General features: G+C 42.3%; 1 protein-coding gene across 5 annotated transcripts in view; it reads right to left on the bottom strand.

Annotated features, from left to right (window-relative positions):
- Positions 1 to 18735, bottom strand: part of cenpj (centromere protein J) — a 65143-nt gene that overhangs the window by 9816 nt on the left and 36592 nt on the right. Inside the window, exons 11-16 of one of the 5 annotated variants that reach the window (XM_067986104.1) lie at positions 14286 to 14525; positions 10658 to 10736; positions 9705 to 9832; positions 7396 to 7461; positions 6011 to 6151; positions 4934 to 5018 (exon numbers count right to left, since the gene is read on the bottom strand). In XM_067986104.1, coding sequence (XP_067842205.1) covers positions 4934 to 5018; positions 6011 to 6151; positions 7396 to 7461; positions 9705 to 9832; positions 10658 to 10736; positions 14286 to 14525 — 739 coding nt within the window. Of the gene's footprint in view, positions 1 to 4933; positions 5019 to 6010; positions 6152 to 7065; positions 7297 to 7395; positions 7462 to 9704; positions 9833 to 10657; positions 10737 to 14285; positions 14526 to 18735 lie in introns of those variants that run through there. The other 4 variants (XM_067986105.1, XM_067986106.1, XM_067986107.1 and 1 more) reach the window with 4 other exon arrangements.

Genomic DNA, 18735 nt, shown 5'->3' with positions numbered 1-18735 from the left:
TCCTTCTCTGGCTTGGCATCCATTTTTGTTTACACCTCTGTGCAGCACCATGGGACATTTTCCTTTGTTAAATGTGCTATATAAATGCAAGTTGTTGTTAAAATGGAGGTGGTGCTGAATGAGCTAGTAGTGATGAGGGTGGCCTGGTTACAATTCCATTTCATTCTTCCATAGGATAGCATGCCTATAAGGAGGTGAAAGGAAAGCATCTGACTATCATTGCCAGTGGCAATTAGTTGCAGATGTCCATACTGCATATAACTCTTCTCTACATTGGGTTCTCTGCCAGATACTGGGCACTAAGTCCCCATATTAACTAAATTGAAGCAGGAAGAAAAAATGTGTTCAAATCTTATTGGATGCTAAGTCTACATCCATAAACTGTATTGCCCACAGCAGCCCTGGATATCAACTTTATATGAATGATGACAATGTTATATAGGGATAAATGCTAGGAAATTGATGGAATTCTAAATTATATAATTGAGGGCCTTCTATTAAAAAAAATGCAAATTAGTAGGCACTTCTGGTGCTTGTACAAAACTGGACCACAACATTTTATGGAACACTAAATGGGTAGAAATCCCATGTAACTGAACTCTATCTATTTTTCCCATCAGATTTGAAAATCTACCCTACTGAATCAATCTGAAGGCAAAGGACTTTTCTCCCAAGTTGTAGGTAAACACCGGCTGATTATAGAGTCATAGAGTTATACAGCACAGATATAGGCCCTTCGGCCCATCGTGTCCGCGCCGGCCATCAAGCCCAGTCTTATCTAATCCCATATTCCAGCATTTGGTCCGTAGCCTTGTATGCTATGGCATTTCAAGTGCTCATCCAAATGCTTCTTGAATGTTGTGAGGGTTCCTGCCTCCACAACCCCCTCAGGCAGTGAGTTCTAGACTCCAACCACCCTCTGGGTGAAAAAGTTCTCTCTCAAATCCCCTCTAAACCTCCCGCCTTTTACCTTGAATCTATGCCCCCTTGTTATAGAACCCTCAACGAAGGGAAAAAGCTCCTTAGTATCCATCCTATCTATGCCCCTCATAATTTTGTACACCTCAATCATGTCCCCCCTCAGCCTCCTCTGCTCCAAGGAAAACAAACCCAATCTTCCCAGTCTCTCTTCATAGCTGAAGCGCTCCAGCCCTGGTAACATCCTGGTGAATCTCCTCTGCACCCTCTCCAAAGCGATCACATCCTTCCTGTAGTGCGGCGACCAGAACTGCACACAGTACTCCAGCTGTGGCCTAACCAGTGTTTTATACAGCTCCATCATAACCTCCTTGCTCTTATATTCTATGCCTCGGCTAATAAAGGCAAGTATCCCATATGCCTTCTTTACCACCTTATCTACCTGTTCCGCCGCCTTCAGGGATCTGTGAACTTGCACACCAAGATCCCTCTGACCCTCTGTCTTGCCTAGGGTCTTCCCATTCATCGTGTATTCCCTTGCCTTGTTAGTCTCTCCAAAGTGCATCACCTCGCACTTTTCCGGGTTAAATTCCATTTGCCACTGTTCCGCCCATCTGACCAACCCATCTATATCGTCCTGCAGACTGAGGCTATCCTCCTCGCTATTTACCACCCTACCAATTTTTGTATCATCAGCGAACTTACTGATCATACCTTTTACATTCATATCCAAGTCGTTAATGTAGACCACAAACAGCAAGGGCCCCAGCACAGATCCCTGTGGTACCCCACTGGCCACAGGCTTCCAGTCACAAAAATAACCTTCGACCATCACCCTCTGCCTTCTGCCACTAAGCCAGTTTTGTATCCAAAGTGCCAAGGCACCCTGGATTCCATGGGCTCGTACCTTCTTGACCAGTCTTCTGTGCGGGACTTTATCGAAGGCCTTACTGAAATCCATGTATACCACATCCACTGCGTCACCCCCTCAAAAAATTCAATCAAATTAGTCAGACATGATCTTCCCTTGACAAAGCCATGTTGACTATCCCTGATTAATCCTTGCTTCTCCAAGTGGAGACTAATTTTGTCCTTCAGAATTTTTTCCAATAATTTTCCTACCACTGATGTTAGGCTCACTGGCCTGTAGTTCCCCAGTTTTTCCCTACTCCCCTTCTTGAATAATGGTACTACATTAGCGGTTCTCCAGTCCTCTGGCACATCCCCTGTGGCCAGAGAGGTTCTGAATATATGTGTTAGAGCCCCCGCAATCTCCTCCTTTGCCTCACACAGTAGCCTGGGATGCATTTCGTCCGGGCCTGGGGATTTATCCATTTTTAGGCCTGCTAAAACCGCCAATACCTCCTCCCGCTCGATGTTAATATGTTCGAGTATATCACAGTCCCCCTGTCGTATTTCTATGTCGACGTCGTCCTTCTCCATAGTGAAAACAGATGCAAAAAATTCATTTAGAACCCCTCCTACATCTTCCGGCTCCACACACAGATTGCCATTTTTGTCCCTAATGGGCCCTATATTTTCCCTAGTCATCCTCTTACCCTTAATATACTTATAAAACATCTTAGGATTTTCCTTTATTTTGCTCGCCAGTGTTTTTTCATGGCCCCTCCTTGATCTCCTAATTTCCTTTTTAAGTATCCCCCTGCACTTTTTGTACTCCTCTAGGGCTTCCTCCGTCTTTAGCCTTTTGTATCTGCCAAAAGCCTTCCTTTTTTTCCTAATCCAAGGTTCCCTGGAGTTCTTGGAACCACCCTTGACCTTTACGGGAACATGTTGCCATTGTATGGTCTCAATCTCCCTTCTGAAAGACTCCCATTGCTCCGATGCGGATTTTCCTACAAGCAGCTGATCCCAGTCCATTTTGGCCAGATCCTGCCTTATCCTATTAAAATCGGCCTTCCCCCAATTTAGAACCTTTATTTCCGGCCCCTCCCTATCCTTTTCCATGACCACCTTAAATCTCACTGAATTATGGTCACTGTCACCAAAGTGCTCACCTACTAGCACTTCTTCCACTTGGCCGGCCACATTCCCTAGAATTAGGTCCAGTACCGCCCCCTCTCTTGTAGGACTTTCTACATGCTGGCTCAAAAAGCTCTTCTGGATGCACGTTAAGAATTTTGTACCCTCTAAGCCTTTTACACTCTGAGTATCCCAGTTAATATTGGGGAAGTTGAAATCCCCCACTATTATTACCCTATTATTTGCACAATTTTCTGAGATTTGCCTACATATCTGTTCCTCTATCTCCCCCTGACTGTTTGGGGGTCTATAGTACACTCCCATCAAAGTGCTTGCCCCCTTTTTGTTTTTAAGCTCCACCCATATGGCCTCATTTGAGGAACCTGCTAATATATCATCCCTCCTTATGGCAGTAATTGATTCTTTAATTAATATTGCAACCCCCCCACCTCTTATACCTCCCCCTCTGTCTCGCCTGAAGATTCTGTACTCCGGAATATTGAGCTCCCAGTCTTGCCCCTCCCTCAACCATGTCTCTGTGACAGCAACAATATCATACTCCCATGTGTTTATCAACACCTTCAGTTCATCCACCTTATTTGCAAGACTCCTTGCATTAAAATAGATGCCATCCAGCCTTGCTCTTACATATTTGCCCTGTCTTCCAAGCTGACTTGTTTTTTTCTCAATATTTGGCTGCACATCACCCCCTATTGTAGCTCCACTCTGTATCCCATCCCCCTGCCAAGTTAGTTTAAACCCCCCCCAACAGTGCTAGCAAACCTCCCCGCAAGGATATTTGTCCCGCTCTGGTTCAGATGCAACCCGTCCGACTTGTACAAGTCCCACCTTCCCCAGAAGCAGGCCCAGTGATCCAGGAAACTGAAACCCTCCCTCCTGCACCAACTCTTTAGACACGCATTCATCTGTTCTATCCTCCTATTTCTATACTCACTAGCCCGTGGCACTGGGAGTAATCCAGAGATTACAACCTTTGAGGTCCTGCTCTTTAATCTGCTACCTAGCTCCCTAAATTCTTGATGCAGGACCTCATCTCCCTTCCTACCTATGTCGTTGGTCCCAATGTGGACCACGACCTCTGCCTGCTCACCCTCCCCCTTGAGAATGCCCTGAAGCCGCTCAGTGACATCCATGACCCTGGCACCAGGGAGGCAACAAACCATCCTGGAGTCACGTTTACGGCCACAGAAACGCCTGTCTGTTCCCCTTACGATAGAATCCCCTACCACTATAGCTCTTCCACTCTTTTTCCTCCCAGCCTGTGCAGCAGAGCTACCCCTGGTGCCAGGAAGTTGGCTGCTGCTGCCTTCCCCTGATAAGTCATCCCCCTCAACAATATCCAAAGCGGTATATTTGTTTGAGAGGGGGACGGCCACAGAGGACCCCTGCACTGCCTGCCTGCTCCTCTTACTCTGCCTGGAGGTCACCCACTTACTTCCTGCCTGTACAACCTTTACCTGCGGTGTGACCATCTCACTAAACGTGTTTTCAGCATCGCGAATGCTCCATAATGAATCCATCCGCAGCTCCAGTGCCGCAATGCGGTTTGTCAGTAGCTGCAGCTGAATACATTTCCCACACACATGGTCGTCAGGGACACCGGAAGGGTCCCTGATTTCCCACATAGAGCAGGAAGAGCATAACACGAGGCTGGGCTGTCCGGACATGATTGATCTCATTCATTTCCTAGAGCTAGTTCTTCTGCTCCAATGCTCTGATAATAATGCTGGAGACCCAACAAGAGAAACAGAAGGTTTTACACCGGATGCCGTGCATCAATGGATTTATTGCATTCCGAAGCGTCTTAATTTACTGGCATTTATAACATTTGTGAACTACATACTTTACAAATTTGTGACATTGTAAAAATCTTCTTGATCCAAACATTGTCAATCCACTACACAGTCCACTTAAAAAAAACATGCTTAGTGAGATTTCCACTGGAGTATGTCTTGATATGCATTGTGGATATACAAACATTGAAAGCGCAAAGATTAAAAACTTTCCTTACCCATCTGATTATTTGGGAACTGCAAAACCTCTAGACCATCAGGATAGGTTGTGTGTGTTGTCTGTGCACCTGCATAATAGTATATCTAGTGAAAAAAAGAACGTCTTCCTATTAAAGACAGTAAAGAGCACAAACTTAAGGTAATCACAAAAAGAATTAAAGGAAAGGCTGGAAAATATTTCTTCGGAGGATGGTTAGAATGTGGAATTCTGTCACAAACCGTTGTTGAAGCAGAGTTCATAAATGCTTTTAAAAGGTAATGACCTGAAAAAGATAAATATTAAAGGATATGGGGAGAAAGAGCAGGAGAATGAAATTACACCATGTAGCTTGTGGGGAAAAACATTGGTGCAGACTTGATGTTGCCTGTTTGTGTTGTAACATTCTAGAATTCTAATGGAGCTTTCTTCCTGTTCTTATTAAAGTTTTCTCAGAATATTAAGCTCATTGTCTTTGTATCATTGAGATAACTACATTAGGATTTGCTGGCCATTTGCAAATATGTTTGTACAGCTCACAGTTGAGGCATGGTATCATACTCAATTTGGCAATCTCACAGTATATCAAGTTTAAAAAAAGAGTAAGAGCAGCACTTTAAAGTTAATTGAAGTAAATTTGGAAAAGCAAGGAACAGGTGTAACAGTTCTAGAAGATTAAAAACAAGGTATGAATTATTTCTGAGTGTATTGAGACTATTATTGAGACGTAGCCATCATAGCAAAGTAACAAGATTTAGTTGCATTCAGAGATTAATGCAAGACATTTAAAATGGATTACAAGGATACAAAATGCAAACAGGAAGAGCTTTAATATACTGTTATAACTAAGGTAAGCTGTAAAAGGGTGTAATAGTTTGAGTTCACATTCAAGGTGAGTTTTCTCATGCATTGGTGTTTGAGGTTAGATGTAGCATAGTGCATATAATATGTAATTTAAAAAAAATTTTTACATTGTAGCCACTTTTTTAAAATCCCATCAGCAGAATTGGGAACAATTACATGTAAGCTTAATGTTTATTTCAAGTCTGTATAAAGCAAAAAAAGACTAAGTAATATCTGAAAGTGGTTTATTGCTTACCACTGTCTGGTCAGACATCATCTGTTTAACATCCCCATTGAAGAAAGTCACTGTAATAGTCTTCCCATCAGCACTAATTTCTTTCCGGGTACCATTACAGAAAATAATTATGTGATTTCCACTTCTCAACACCTGTTCAACCTACGAAAGAAATTATTCTTAAATAAGTAAGAGAAAGATTTGTTAAGAGGCACAGGAATAACACAGTTTCAGATCTGTAAAGGATAATAAAAGCATTTTAAATAGTTAATATTTTTGGCTCGCTTTCTAAACCTACAGTATGACTTAAGCTTGAACTTGCGACTTAGATGCCAACATCCTGCAAATTTAAGAGATCCCCAAGTTCTACATAAGTCGTTGCCCTATTTAGATGATAAGAGAATCTGTGTAATAGTTAAATCTAAACCCCCATGTTTTCACAGGATTTAATTATTAGATCTTGCACAATAGAGGACTTCTTGCCGCTGACCCAGTGCTAAGACTATCCAAAATGCCAAGAATTTGGACAAATGTTGAAGGATACCACAATGTGTTGGGCTTGGATGAGGGTAGCCCTTCCGATTCACCATGCAGTGAGATTCCGATCTCATCTATAGACCCTGATAAACTAATAGGCCAGATGCCTCTCCACAGAATGAGGAAAATTATAGTGAGCAACTAGCTGACACAGCTCCTGTTTCCAGGCCCATTACATAGATGCATAAGCCTGGAAACGCAGTTTGACAACACCTAAAGGGTTACCCATGATGGCATTAACATGGAAACCTGCCAGGATTTCCCCAGCAGTGTAGCATTAAACAATGTTACTACTCAGTGGCACAATGCTATTTTGCACCAACCAGTCTCTAGTTTGGATAAATTTTTGTGCTTATCAGACAGGAGATGCAAAATCTACAGAATGGAATACTGTCCTATTTTGAGCCCAGTGTCTGCATCAACTATTACCAAGTCAGGTATAATAAACAAGCTGCAAATTAAAGCTCCCACTGCATGACATCAATAGTGCATTTTGACTACACTCAAAAGAGCACCATTGTGAATTTTTGCTTACGGCCTTGCCTGTATGAGGTTGCCGGCTTAGTGTCCATTCGTGTTGAATTATAGACAGCTGTGGGTCGTGGATGTGCACCCACAGAAACTAGGTTAAGACCACCAAAAATTAATCTTGCACAGGATGCATTCATTGCATCTGTTTGGCTGCATTAAGTGAAGGTCCCAGAGATGAAAGGATGGTGTGCTAAACGCTTGTTTCAGCCAGCCAGTTCTTCTTTTAATCCACGATCTCGCTTTGTTAGAAAATGAGAAACAATTACAATGATGGGAAATACCTAAAATTACTCAAGAAATCACTATTCTGCAAATGCAAAAACAAAATAAATTCTCACCTTTCCATCTGGATATTTAATCTCTTCTTGAATTTCATCCTCAGCCCCATTACACTTAAGACTCTGCTTTAGAAATCCAGAGAGAGAACCAGTAGTTTACATTAACATGTAGTCCTATATAAAACTCAAATACATAACTTCGAGGATTCTGACACTAAATTTGAAATTCAAATGAACTGTTTCAGCATACTTTTATATTTGAAACCACATATTACAAAGGACAAGATTACAAGTTCCACACATATACTAGTTGATCTCCCATGGCATTGCACACAGGGAGTCAAGACCAAATGTAATCTTCAGGTCATATGGGGTTAGAAGGCGAAGGATAATCAGACCAGGACACTTTTGAACTAAAGTCATAAATTCCCTTAAGCTTCACTGCAATTTTAGGGAAGTCCCTATTATTTACATTACTAAAACTTTACATAGCACGACTGACATTGGGAAGGGATTGTAAGGCTCCAATTCTCTCCAACCACCCTTTCTTCCTACCTAACCTCACAATTTCTACCACTTGCCTTTTTCCTCTCCTTCCCAATATCTCCCGCTTTAAGCGCCTGTTCCATTCTACCCCCTCACTGTCCTACCATCAGATTGTTCACCCCACGTTGATCTGCAGAAAATACAGCTTCTGATCTCTATCTTTCTCCCACATATGACCTACAACTCAAAAGGCACATCATAAAACAAAAATTGAAAATGATGGGAATAGAGGTCAGTCAGCACCTATGGAGAAAACAGTAAAATTCACATTGTGTGTGCAGACAGGGATATTAAAAGGCACCCATATCCTGTCATCCTGCAGCAAGACCCACATCCCTCTTCACTCAGCAGCCACAAATAGAAAATCATGTCTTCCCTATCATACCACCTACCCAAGCGATCATAGAACAGAGAGACACAAGGATAACAGGTGAGGCAACCAGAAAAGATGAGAAAAGGCAAGAGAAATTGCCACCTACAACAATGCCTGGATCTCTCCCCTGCCTGGAGCCTCACAGCTGCCACCAGAAAATGCTGCCTTTCCCATTACACCATCCAACCAAAAGGAGGAGAGCGAGAGAAGCAGAAGAGGACAGAACAATATGACAGGGAGGAAAAAGACACACAAGATAACAAACAGGGAGCAGAGAAAAGCAGCAATACAAAGATGACACAAATGTATCCTCTGACTTATGAGCATAGGAGATCAACTGGTGATATATTGAAGGTCTTGCATATGGCATGAACTTCCTGCAACACTTGCCCCATTACACTTTGTTGATAACATCCCTATTATAAAACAGTGTATTGATTTTATTTGTAAGTCAGGCAGCATCTGTGGAGAGAGGAAAGCAAGGTTAACGTTTCAAGTTGATTACTTTTTGTCAGAACTGGTTCAAGGTCATTGAGTGTAAATGTTAACTCTACCTTCCTTGCATAGAGCTGGCACAGACTCGATGGCCCGAATGGCCTCTTTCCGTACTGTAACCTATGATTCCTCTCTCCATAGATGCTGCCTGCCTTGCTGAGTGATCCAGCATTCTCTTTTTATTCAGCATCCGCAGTATATAAAACACTCACATGTACACATATTATAAAGCATCGAGTTGTATCAGTGTGTATGTACATGTGCAAGGATACATAAATGCATATACACACACACATGTGATCCGATGCTTTATAATATGTGCTTCCAAACAAAAGTCTGTTAAAACAATTATATAAATAAACTTTAAAAAATGTTGTTTCTCCCCCCGCCCTGAAGGCACTGACAGTTTGTTGGGGCATGATTCCATGAGTGCTAGCTGTCTTCCAGTACCTTGGCCAAGTGGTCATTATTCATATACCAGCCTTGTTACTGAGTTTATGGGACTATTGAACTGTAGGGAGGGGGAGAAACAACAAAATTGCAGCTGAGCCTGATCCTGTCCAGCTGATGCTCACAGGCACCATTTCAACAGGATAGCAATCAAGAGCAAGAACCCTGGTTTGATTTTCCCCTCTCTAACCTGGGGCACTCAGGCCAATTACAGTGCCCCTACTCAGATCAGCTAACTCGGGTGGAATTGAGAATTGAACCTGGGACCTTTCCAGTCTTTATGGTTCAGCTACTCACTGGATAAACTCATTGGGCCATTGGGGCAGCCCAACTATAAAATATTAAATTACATAGTAAATCTTTCATTTTTCAAAAGTATCAAATCTCCACAACCTAAAATTGTACAACCTGTATTTGTAACTCACTGCTTTGAACTTTTAGCTTTAATCTGTATCTGATATTTTTCCATTAATACACATACTCATAAGACTAACAGAAGACTTACAGAGCTATCTGGTGCTGAAACCTTGCCACAACTTGGAAAATTTTCAGAAGGCTCTGAATGTATCATACCGGCCACTGTTGTGTCAGTCACATTATTGAGGGATATGGAAGACGTTAAAGAAGCTGAACCTGCATCAATAAAAAGAAATGGTTAATCATCTTTGGTTGTGCTGTTAGTGACCATCCCTCGTTGTCAAGGTTGCTGCAATATGAACAGTCATGCTACTTTCTATACCTCCATGGTTGCCAATGCCCCCAAGTCTGCACCTTCTGTAATTATTCTCTTCTGCACTCATGGTCCGAGAAGGTGGTTACAGCCTGCTTCTAGATTCTCACCAACATCCCCTGTACCCAACTGTCAGGAGGTGCTAAGGAGCACCATGGCATGACTTTCCCCTCTGATTTTCACTTTTCTCCCCCCGCCACCCCCACCTTGCAGGGAGATGGCGGTCTCCACTTGGCACATCACCACTAGTTATAGATTAGATCAGGAACTGAACCTGTGTACATCATGGCACAGACAATCATGACCACCAAACCACCCCCAGTCATGGTGTGTAAAATTATTGACATCTCTTCATAGGCTGATAACTGTTCCAGATAAGTTACTTTACAGATTAAATATTTTATTGCACTTCTTATACCCATTAAGGAAGAATCCACTATCCTCAATAATTAATATTTGCAGTTAGAAACAATTAAACATTATGCTATAAACTTTGCTTATACATTATTGAGTGTATTGCATATGGCATGCATACTAACTTTGCAAACTCTTGGAAGCATATCATTCTGAACTTGTATTTTATAATATTAATCCCATACATTATAAAAAAGTTTTTAAAATACTACAATGTGATGTAGCACAACAAATAACCTTGTTGACTATATATATTTTCACTGAGGATGCAATCACTAATTTCTCCATACTCTTATTTGCAGATATATACTTACTTTCCTTCAAACTATTTCTGGTCACTCCAGGAGCAGAGGATTTCACAGCAGGACTCAGTTTAACATCTCTTGGAGATGTCTGAAATAACAAATACTATGCATCTTTATTCCCAAATTCAATGCTAGCATTTTTTGAAAAATTGTATAACAATCGATACTGTAAAGTTGTTCAAATTACAGATTTTAAAAGGTTATCAGGAATAATTCTAAGACAGACTCACAATTCATCTCTCTGTAGTATCACACTAAATCTCTATCTGGCAATTTTTACTTAAGAAAAATTTTACACTATCACAGGTGAAATATACTGCACAATTATAAATAAAAGAAAACAGAGCTAGAAATATTTTAAGGAAGATTTGAGGATTTTATGGAACACTCTTGTATTCTACAATGTATTTTATCAGCTGGGTCAGGGTACATCAAACAGACAAGATACTTCTCTATAGGGAGATGGGGAAGTGTAGTATCAACCAGAACACCTCCAAGCAGCCAACTCAAGAACTGGCATTAGAGACTTGTAGTAGAATACTTATCCACTCTGATTGCTTTAACATTAAAGATACAGATGTAAAATAACAGCACCGGTAGAAGCTATCCTGAATTGCATCAATCATACTCAATATTGGAAAGCATCTATATTACATTTAAATATAAAGGCCCCAAAATTCGGAGAGGCAGTGCATCATGGAGTGCCAAGATGTGCCTACCACTGACCCCAAAGATTTTTTTAAAATTCATTCTTGGGATGTGGACGTAGTTTGGCAATACTGCCATTTATTGCTCATCCCTAGTGGGGCTTGAGATGGTGGCCCTTCTTGAACTGCTGCAGTCAGCATGGTGAAGGAGCTCCCAAAGTGTTAAGTAGGGAGTGCCAGGATTTTGAGCTAGCGATGAAGGACTGACGATATATATCCAAGTCAGGATAGTTTTGTTTTTCATATCTTCACACTCTTCCCTTGGAGAATAGTGTGAAGCAGTGGAAGGATTCACAGGCTGATTAGCAGTCTGACAGACTGTGCCACGGACGTTCCCTCCATGGCGTCAACTATCTTTACACCAACCGTAGGGTGGATAGTCCTATACGGCAGGAGGGTTTTATGAACTTCTACACCCCATACAGTGAAGGAGTGGAGAGGTTATGGGGGAAGTCAGGTGGTGAGCCACTCGCCCCAGAATCTCCAGCCTCTGACCTGCTCTAGTAGCTACTGCATTAATGTGGCTGGTCCAATTGAGTTTCTGGTCAACGGAGACCCACAGAAAGTTGATGGTGGGGATGTGTTATTATGTTGCCACAGTGTAGCTTTGTGCAACTGGTGTGTGTTGCTTGAAGGTCACAAAGTCACATCAGTTAAAGGTTCGATTGGTCTTAACTGATCCTCAAATGAATTGGGGATCAGATTGGCTCTTTTTTTTTAAAAAAAGGAAAAATGCGACACAAAAACTCCATATGCAACACCTGAAGTGCGAAAAAAACAGATACAAGCTAGACACAACTTTTTTTTAATGTACTAGTGAATCTCGTGGCATTGTCCATGGTAAGAGAGAGAATGCTGTTTTATATTATATAAACAGAACGTAATTGTGTTTTTTAATACTCTGCATTCTTCACATGAATGCTGAGGTCACTTACAGCCCAGGCTGCAGATCAGAAACCTAGGTTTGTTTGATTGGTCAATTAATAAATTGGAGACAGTAGAACTGGTGGTTGCTTTTTGTTTAAAAAACAGAGGGACGGGGAACACAGCATTTTAAGGTGGCTTTACATCAGTTAGAGAGAGTGCGAGTGCAGAAAGTAGAATCTGTAAGTTAATTGTAAGAGTCACTGCCGATTTCCTACATTTATATCTAGGTTGGAGCTGGTCACTCATTGATCTGTTTGAAAACATGTTCAGAATCACCTTGAGGAATTAAATATCTACAGGGTAACTGGATCAAAATGCTTCAGGAAATAGGTGAGGCAGTGGTCAGTGTTTTTAAGGAATCTCAGCAGCCATATGGTTCCTGACCTCTGGATGGGGGGAGGGGCCTAGTGGTTAATTTGTTTTGGAGTCTGTGTCTGGAGAGCTGGGTCTTCTCTCAGTGAATCAGATCATCTTGTTTTGTCTTGGCGAAGGCAACATCATAAATGGGGATAATGGAATTGGCTTAAAAATTGGGAATATCACCAGTGAGTAGTATGATGGACCCGTTGGTTGGTTATTTTGTTGTTCACCTAATGCAAATTTCTTGATTACTGTTTCCACTTGTGGGAGATGCCAAAACTAGGGGCCATAAGTATAAGATAGGCACCAATAAATCCAATAGGCAATTCAGGAGAAACTTCTTGACCCAAAGAGTGGCAAGAATATGTAACTCGCTACCACAAGAAGTAGTGAGACGAATAGTATAGATGCATTCAAGGGGAAAACTAGATAAGCACATGAAGGAGAAAGGAATAGAAGGATATGCTGATAGGGTTAGATGAATAGGAGTGGAAGGAGGCTCATGTGGAACATAAAAGTCGGTACAGACTAGTTGTGCTGAATGGCCGCTTTCCGTGCTGTCAATTCTGTGCAATTTACTTGCTGCAGTGGTTAAAAAAAGTCTAGCCCGGAAGTTATGATACAGTCTGCTAATTAGAGATGAGAAAGAAATTTGGGGACAATTATAATAAATTTGACTGATTAAGAGTGATTCAAAATTATAATACAAGCATTACAGGAGTGAGCACAGGGCAAGACTTAATACATTATAAGTGGATTTCCTGTGACTTTGCTCACAATGAGTTGAAGGTGACTCATTTGAGGCTATTGCGTTTTACTTTTGTGTGTGTATATTCACCCTTCCTTCATTTCTATATTTCTTATCCCACTTAAAGATACAATTCTCCCTAATTATTCCTCAACCTTTGAAGTTTTAATATAAGGTATCTCTGGATTATCTGAAAATGAACAACTTTAGAAACTCCTATTTGGATTGGATATCCCCTGTCACTTATGTGTTACAAAAATTGTTAGGCAAGTAGGTAAATATATAAAAATGGCAGTTGACTTTGCAATACCATTTTATATGCTATGTCGTGTAATTAGATGTTTTAATCACAAATAAAATTTAATAATAGAGATCGCTCATCCACATTAGGGAATTACTGCAGCTCCTTCTAAGTACAAAGATACGAAGTGAGGAGATCTACATGAACTTTTTTGGCTTGTATCTGGTATTCTGCCCATTCTACAATGGACATCTTTAATGTCAGGTCAAAATAAACCTGGATCATTATATGTGATTTTACTCTACTACTCTCCTAGCTGACATTAGCTAACTCAGTACTGAGAAGAGAATAGTTTTAAACATTCACATTCTGAAATATAAACTTGCGATGAATTTAAAATTGGTTTGAATGCCAGTATCTTTAGCAGCTCGAAACTAAAAAACACTGAGAAACTGCAGAATACTAATTCTGTAACCAGGAAGACCTTTACAGAACACCTCTTACGGTCCCTCTTCCTAGCCCTTACAGGATAATCTGTTCATGATTTCCATTGGGCATTCTCTATTTTGAGCAATATGTGTGTAGAATTACTGTTAACTGGATAGTGATTTAACATGTGAAAGTGTTGTCACACCCAAAGAATTATAAGCTTACCACTAATTCCATTTTCTTTCGCTGTGGAGGCGAGGCCTCTGTTTTCTTCTCAATTACTGCTTCAGTTTTCTTCCAGGTTTCCAACCGAAGTCTTTCCATTATCTTAACCTCATCTCTAAGCTCTAGGTTTTCCTTAGTCAGTATATCAATCTGGTTTCGAAGCCTTGTGTGGGTACTTGACCATCTTAATTCCTTTCGTTTCAGTTCTTCTTGCAAGTCTACAATCTGTTGTTTCAGCACCTTAACCAGAAAGAGATAGAGTTACAAACTCATACATGAAAAACAACTGGGCATGACTATTACAGCTAAAATATAATTACATTGTATAACAAATATAATTTCTCTCATTATTTTTATATGTTATCCCAGTCCTGAAGGACATAGCTGCCAGACTGGGCCTGCGACAGGTGGTGACCGAACCAACACGAGGGAAAAACTTACTTGACCTCGTCCTCACCAATCCACCTGTCGCAAATGCATCTGTCCATGACAGTATTGGTAGGAGTGACCATCGCACAGTCCTCGTGGAGACGAAGTCCCGTCTTCGCACTGAGGACACCATCCAATGTGTTGTGTGGCACTACCACCGTGCTAAATGGGATAGATTCAGAACAGATCTAGCAGCTCAAAACTGGGCATCCATGAGGCGCTGTGGGCCATCAGCAGCAGCAGAATTGTATTCCAGCACAATCTGTAACCTCATGGCCTGGCATATTCCTCACTCTACCATTACCAACAATCCAGGGGATCAACCCTGGTTCAATGAGGAGTGTAGAAGAGCATGCCAGGAGCAGGACCAGGTGTACCTAAAAATGAGGTGCCAACCTGAAGCTACAACTCAGGACTACATGTATGCTAAACAGCGGAAGCAACATGCTATAGACAGAGCTAAGCGATTCCACAACCAACGGATCAGATCAAAGCTCTGCAGTCCTGCCACATCCAGTCGTGAATGGTGGTGGACAATTAAACAACTAACGGGAGCAGGAGGCTCTGCAAACATCCCCATCCTCAATGATGGCGGAGTCCAGCACGAGTGCAAAAGACAAGGCTGAAGCATTTGCAACCATCTTCAGCCAGAAGTGCCGAGTGGATGATCCATCTCGGCCTTCTCCCGAAATCCCCACCATCACAGAAGCCAGTCTTCAGCCAATTCGATTCACTCCACGTGATATCAAGAAACGGCTGAGTGCACTGGATACAGCAAAGGCTATGGGCCCCGACAACATCCCAGCTGTGGTGCTGAAGACTTGTGCGCCAGAACCTGCTGCGCCTCGAGCCAAGCTGTTCCAGTACAGCTACAACACTGGCATCTTCCCGACAATGTGGAAAATTGCCCAGGTACGTCCTGTCCACAAAAAGCAGGACAAATCCAATCCGGCCAATTACGGCCCCATCAGTCTACTCTCAATCATCAGCAAAGTGATGGAAGGTGTCGTCGACAGTGCTATCAAACGGCACTTACTCACCAATAACCTGCTCACCGATGCTCAGTTTGGGTTCCGCCAGGACCACTCTGCTCCAGACCTCATTACAGCCTTGGTCCAAACATGGACAAAAGAGCTGAATTCCAGAGGTGAGGTGAGAGTGACTGCCCTTGACATCAAGGCAGCATTTGACAGAGTGTGGCACCAAGGAGCCCTAGTAAAATTGAAGTCAATGGGAATCAGGGGGAAAACTCTCCAGTGGCTGGAGTCATACCTAAGGAAGATGGTAGTGGTTGTTGGAGGCCAATCATCTCAGCCCCAGGGCATTGCTGCAGGAGTTCCTCAGGGCAGTGTCCTAGGCCCAACCATCTTCAGCTGCTTCATCAATGACCTTCCCTCCATCATAAGGTCAGAAATGGGGATGTTCGCTGATGATTGCACAGTGTTCAGTTCCATTCGCAACCCCTCAAATAATGAAGCAGTCCGAGCCCGCATGCAGCAAGACCTGGACAACATCCAGGCTTGGGCTCATAAGTGGCAAGTAACATTCGCGCCAGATAAGTGCCAGGCAATGACCACCTCCCCTTGACATTCAACGGCATTACCATCGCCGAATCCCCCACCATCAAAATCCTGGGGGTCACCATTGACCAGAAACTGAACTGGACCAGCCATATAAATACTGTGGCTACGAGAGCAGGTCAGAGGCTGGGTATTCTGCGGCGAGTGACTCACCTCCCGACTCCCCAAAGCCTTTCCACCATCTACAAGGCACAAGTCAGGAGTGTGATGGAATACTCTCCACTTGCTTGGATGAGTGCAGCTCCAACAACACTCAAGAAGCTCGACACCATCCAAGATAAAGCAGCCCGGTTGATTGGCACCCCATCCACCACCCTAAACATTCACTCCCTTCACCATCGGCGCACAGTGGCTGCAGTGTGTACCATCCACAGGATGCACTACAGCAACTTGCCAAGGCTTCTTCGACAGCACCTCCCAAACCCACGACCTCTACCACCTAGAAGGACAAGAGCAGCAGGCACATGGGAACAACACCACCTGCACGTTCCCCTCCAAGTCACACACCATCCCGACTTGGAAATATATCGCCATTCCTTCATCGTCGCTGGGTCAAAATCCTGGAACTCCCTTCCTAACAGCACAGTGGGAGAACAGTCACCACACGGACTGCAGCGGTTCAAGAAGGCAGCTCACTACCACCTTCTCAAGGGCAATTAGGGATAGGCAATAAATGCCGGCCTCGCCAGCGACGCCCACATCCCACGAACGAATAAAAAAAAAATCACTGTCTGTACTTTGGCTGCCTGTTTTAAGCCCTCCGAAACTGAATGCTTGGAATGGCAAGATTTGGAACCACACTGGTAGAATAACTGTTGCCCTTAGCCAAAAAAGAAAAAAATCCATTGACTTTGAAAATAACATTTTGAATACTTTACTTAAATGGGGCTTGCCTGACATAAGAAATAGAAGCAGGAGGAGGCCATATGGCTCCTACAAGCCTGCTCCCCATTCAATAAGATCACGGCTGATCTTTGACCTTAACTCCACTTTCCAGCCCAATCCCCATATCCTTTGATTTGCCAAGAGTTCAAAAATCTATCTATCTCTGCCTTGAATATACTCAATGATTCAGCATCCACAGCACTCTGGGGTAGAGAATTCCAAAGACTCTCAAGCTTCTGAATGAAGAAATCCCTCCTCATCTCAGTCTTAAATGGCGGACCCCTTATCCTGAGACTCGACCAAGTTCTAGACTTTCCAGCCAGGGGAAACCACCTCAGCATCTACCCTATGAAGCCCCCTCAGAATCTTATATGTTTCAATTAGATCACCTCTCATTCTTCTAAAATCCAGAGAATAAAGGCCCATTCTACTCAATCTCCCCTCATAGGACAACCTTCTCATTCCAGGAATCAATCTAGTGAACCTTCATTTCCCTTTCACCAGTTTTAACCAGCATTCTGGCATACCTAGAAATAGGGTTTGAGTTTAACCTTATCTACCTTGTTAAATATCTTATAGTTATGATGCAGTTATTAGATGGCAAGAAGTGTATAAAGAGGTTGCCAGCAAATAAAAATGTTGAGGATCTTAAGAATACAGATGAGGGAGGCCAGTGCATCTTAGTCATCCATCCAGAACAAAGAAAAAGTTAGGTGCCTCATCACATTATTTTACTGTCTCCTGAACAAAAAGTTTTTGCTCCACTACCCTACTCAGAAGACCATTTCAAATTTTGATCACTCTGCATAAAGTGCTTCATGACATCGGTCCGAAATTTACCTTTTACCAGTTTAAACCAGTGCCTCCCCCCTTATTCTAGTATCCTGGCATACCTTGAAGTAGGTTTTCAATTTAACCTCATCTACCCTGTTTAATACATTGTAAAGTTCAATAAGGAATCCTTTAGCCTTGAAAGGAGGCAACTTCAAAGAGCACCAGTTTCTCCAGTCTCTCAACTCAATCCTTTCATGCCAAGGATCAGCTCATAGCTCTTTTCTGCACAATCACCATGACTTAAATGTTTCCTCAGCAACCAAACTAAATACAGTACTCAAGGTGAGATCTGACCAGAGCACTATACAATTTTAGCATGACATCTAACTTATACTCTACAATCCTAACAATATAACGAATCATTCTGTCTGCTTGGTTTATTGCTGCTCCAAGCAATTTGACGTTAGGGTTGATTTTGACTTTCAGCAGTGGCAGAAAAGGGGATTGCCGTTCGTTATACACCCCCCCTCGATTTTCTTTTCCATTGACCTCAGATCCCTTTCCACTTCACCGCTAGCTATTTCTACACCAATTGAAAGTCCACTTGTGAAATCCATGTTTCTTTCCATTGTGTAATTAGTTTCTACAACTCTTCAAGTTCTTAGTTCATGGGATGACCTTTCTAGAGCATGTGTTGGTATTTTGCCAAGGGGGAAGGTTAAGTATGAGTGCTTTAAAGTTACTCGAAAAATGGACCAGAGAGAAAAAGGACTAAGCAAATT

Source organism: Heptranchias perlo, chromosome 6 (assembly GCF_035084215.1).
Source record: "Heptranchias perlo isolate sHepPer1 chromosome 6, sHepPer1.hap1, whole genome shotgun sequence".
Taxonomy (NCBI): domain Eukaryota; kingdom Metazoa; phylum Chordata; class Chondrichthyes; order Hexanchiformes; family Hexanchidae; genus Heptranchias; species Heptranchias perlo.
The sequence above is the reverse complement of the archived record's forward strand: the minus strand, read 5'-3'. Positions and strand labels throughout refer to the sequence as shown.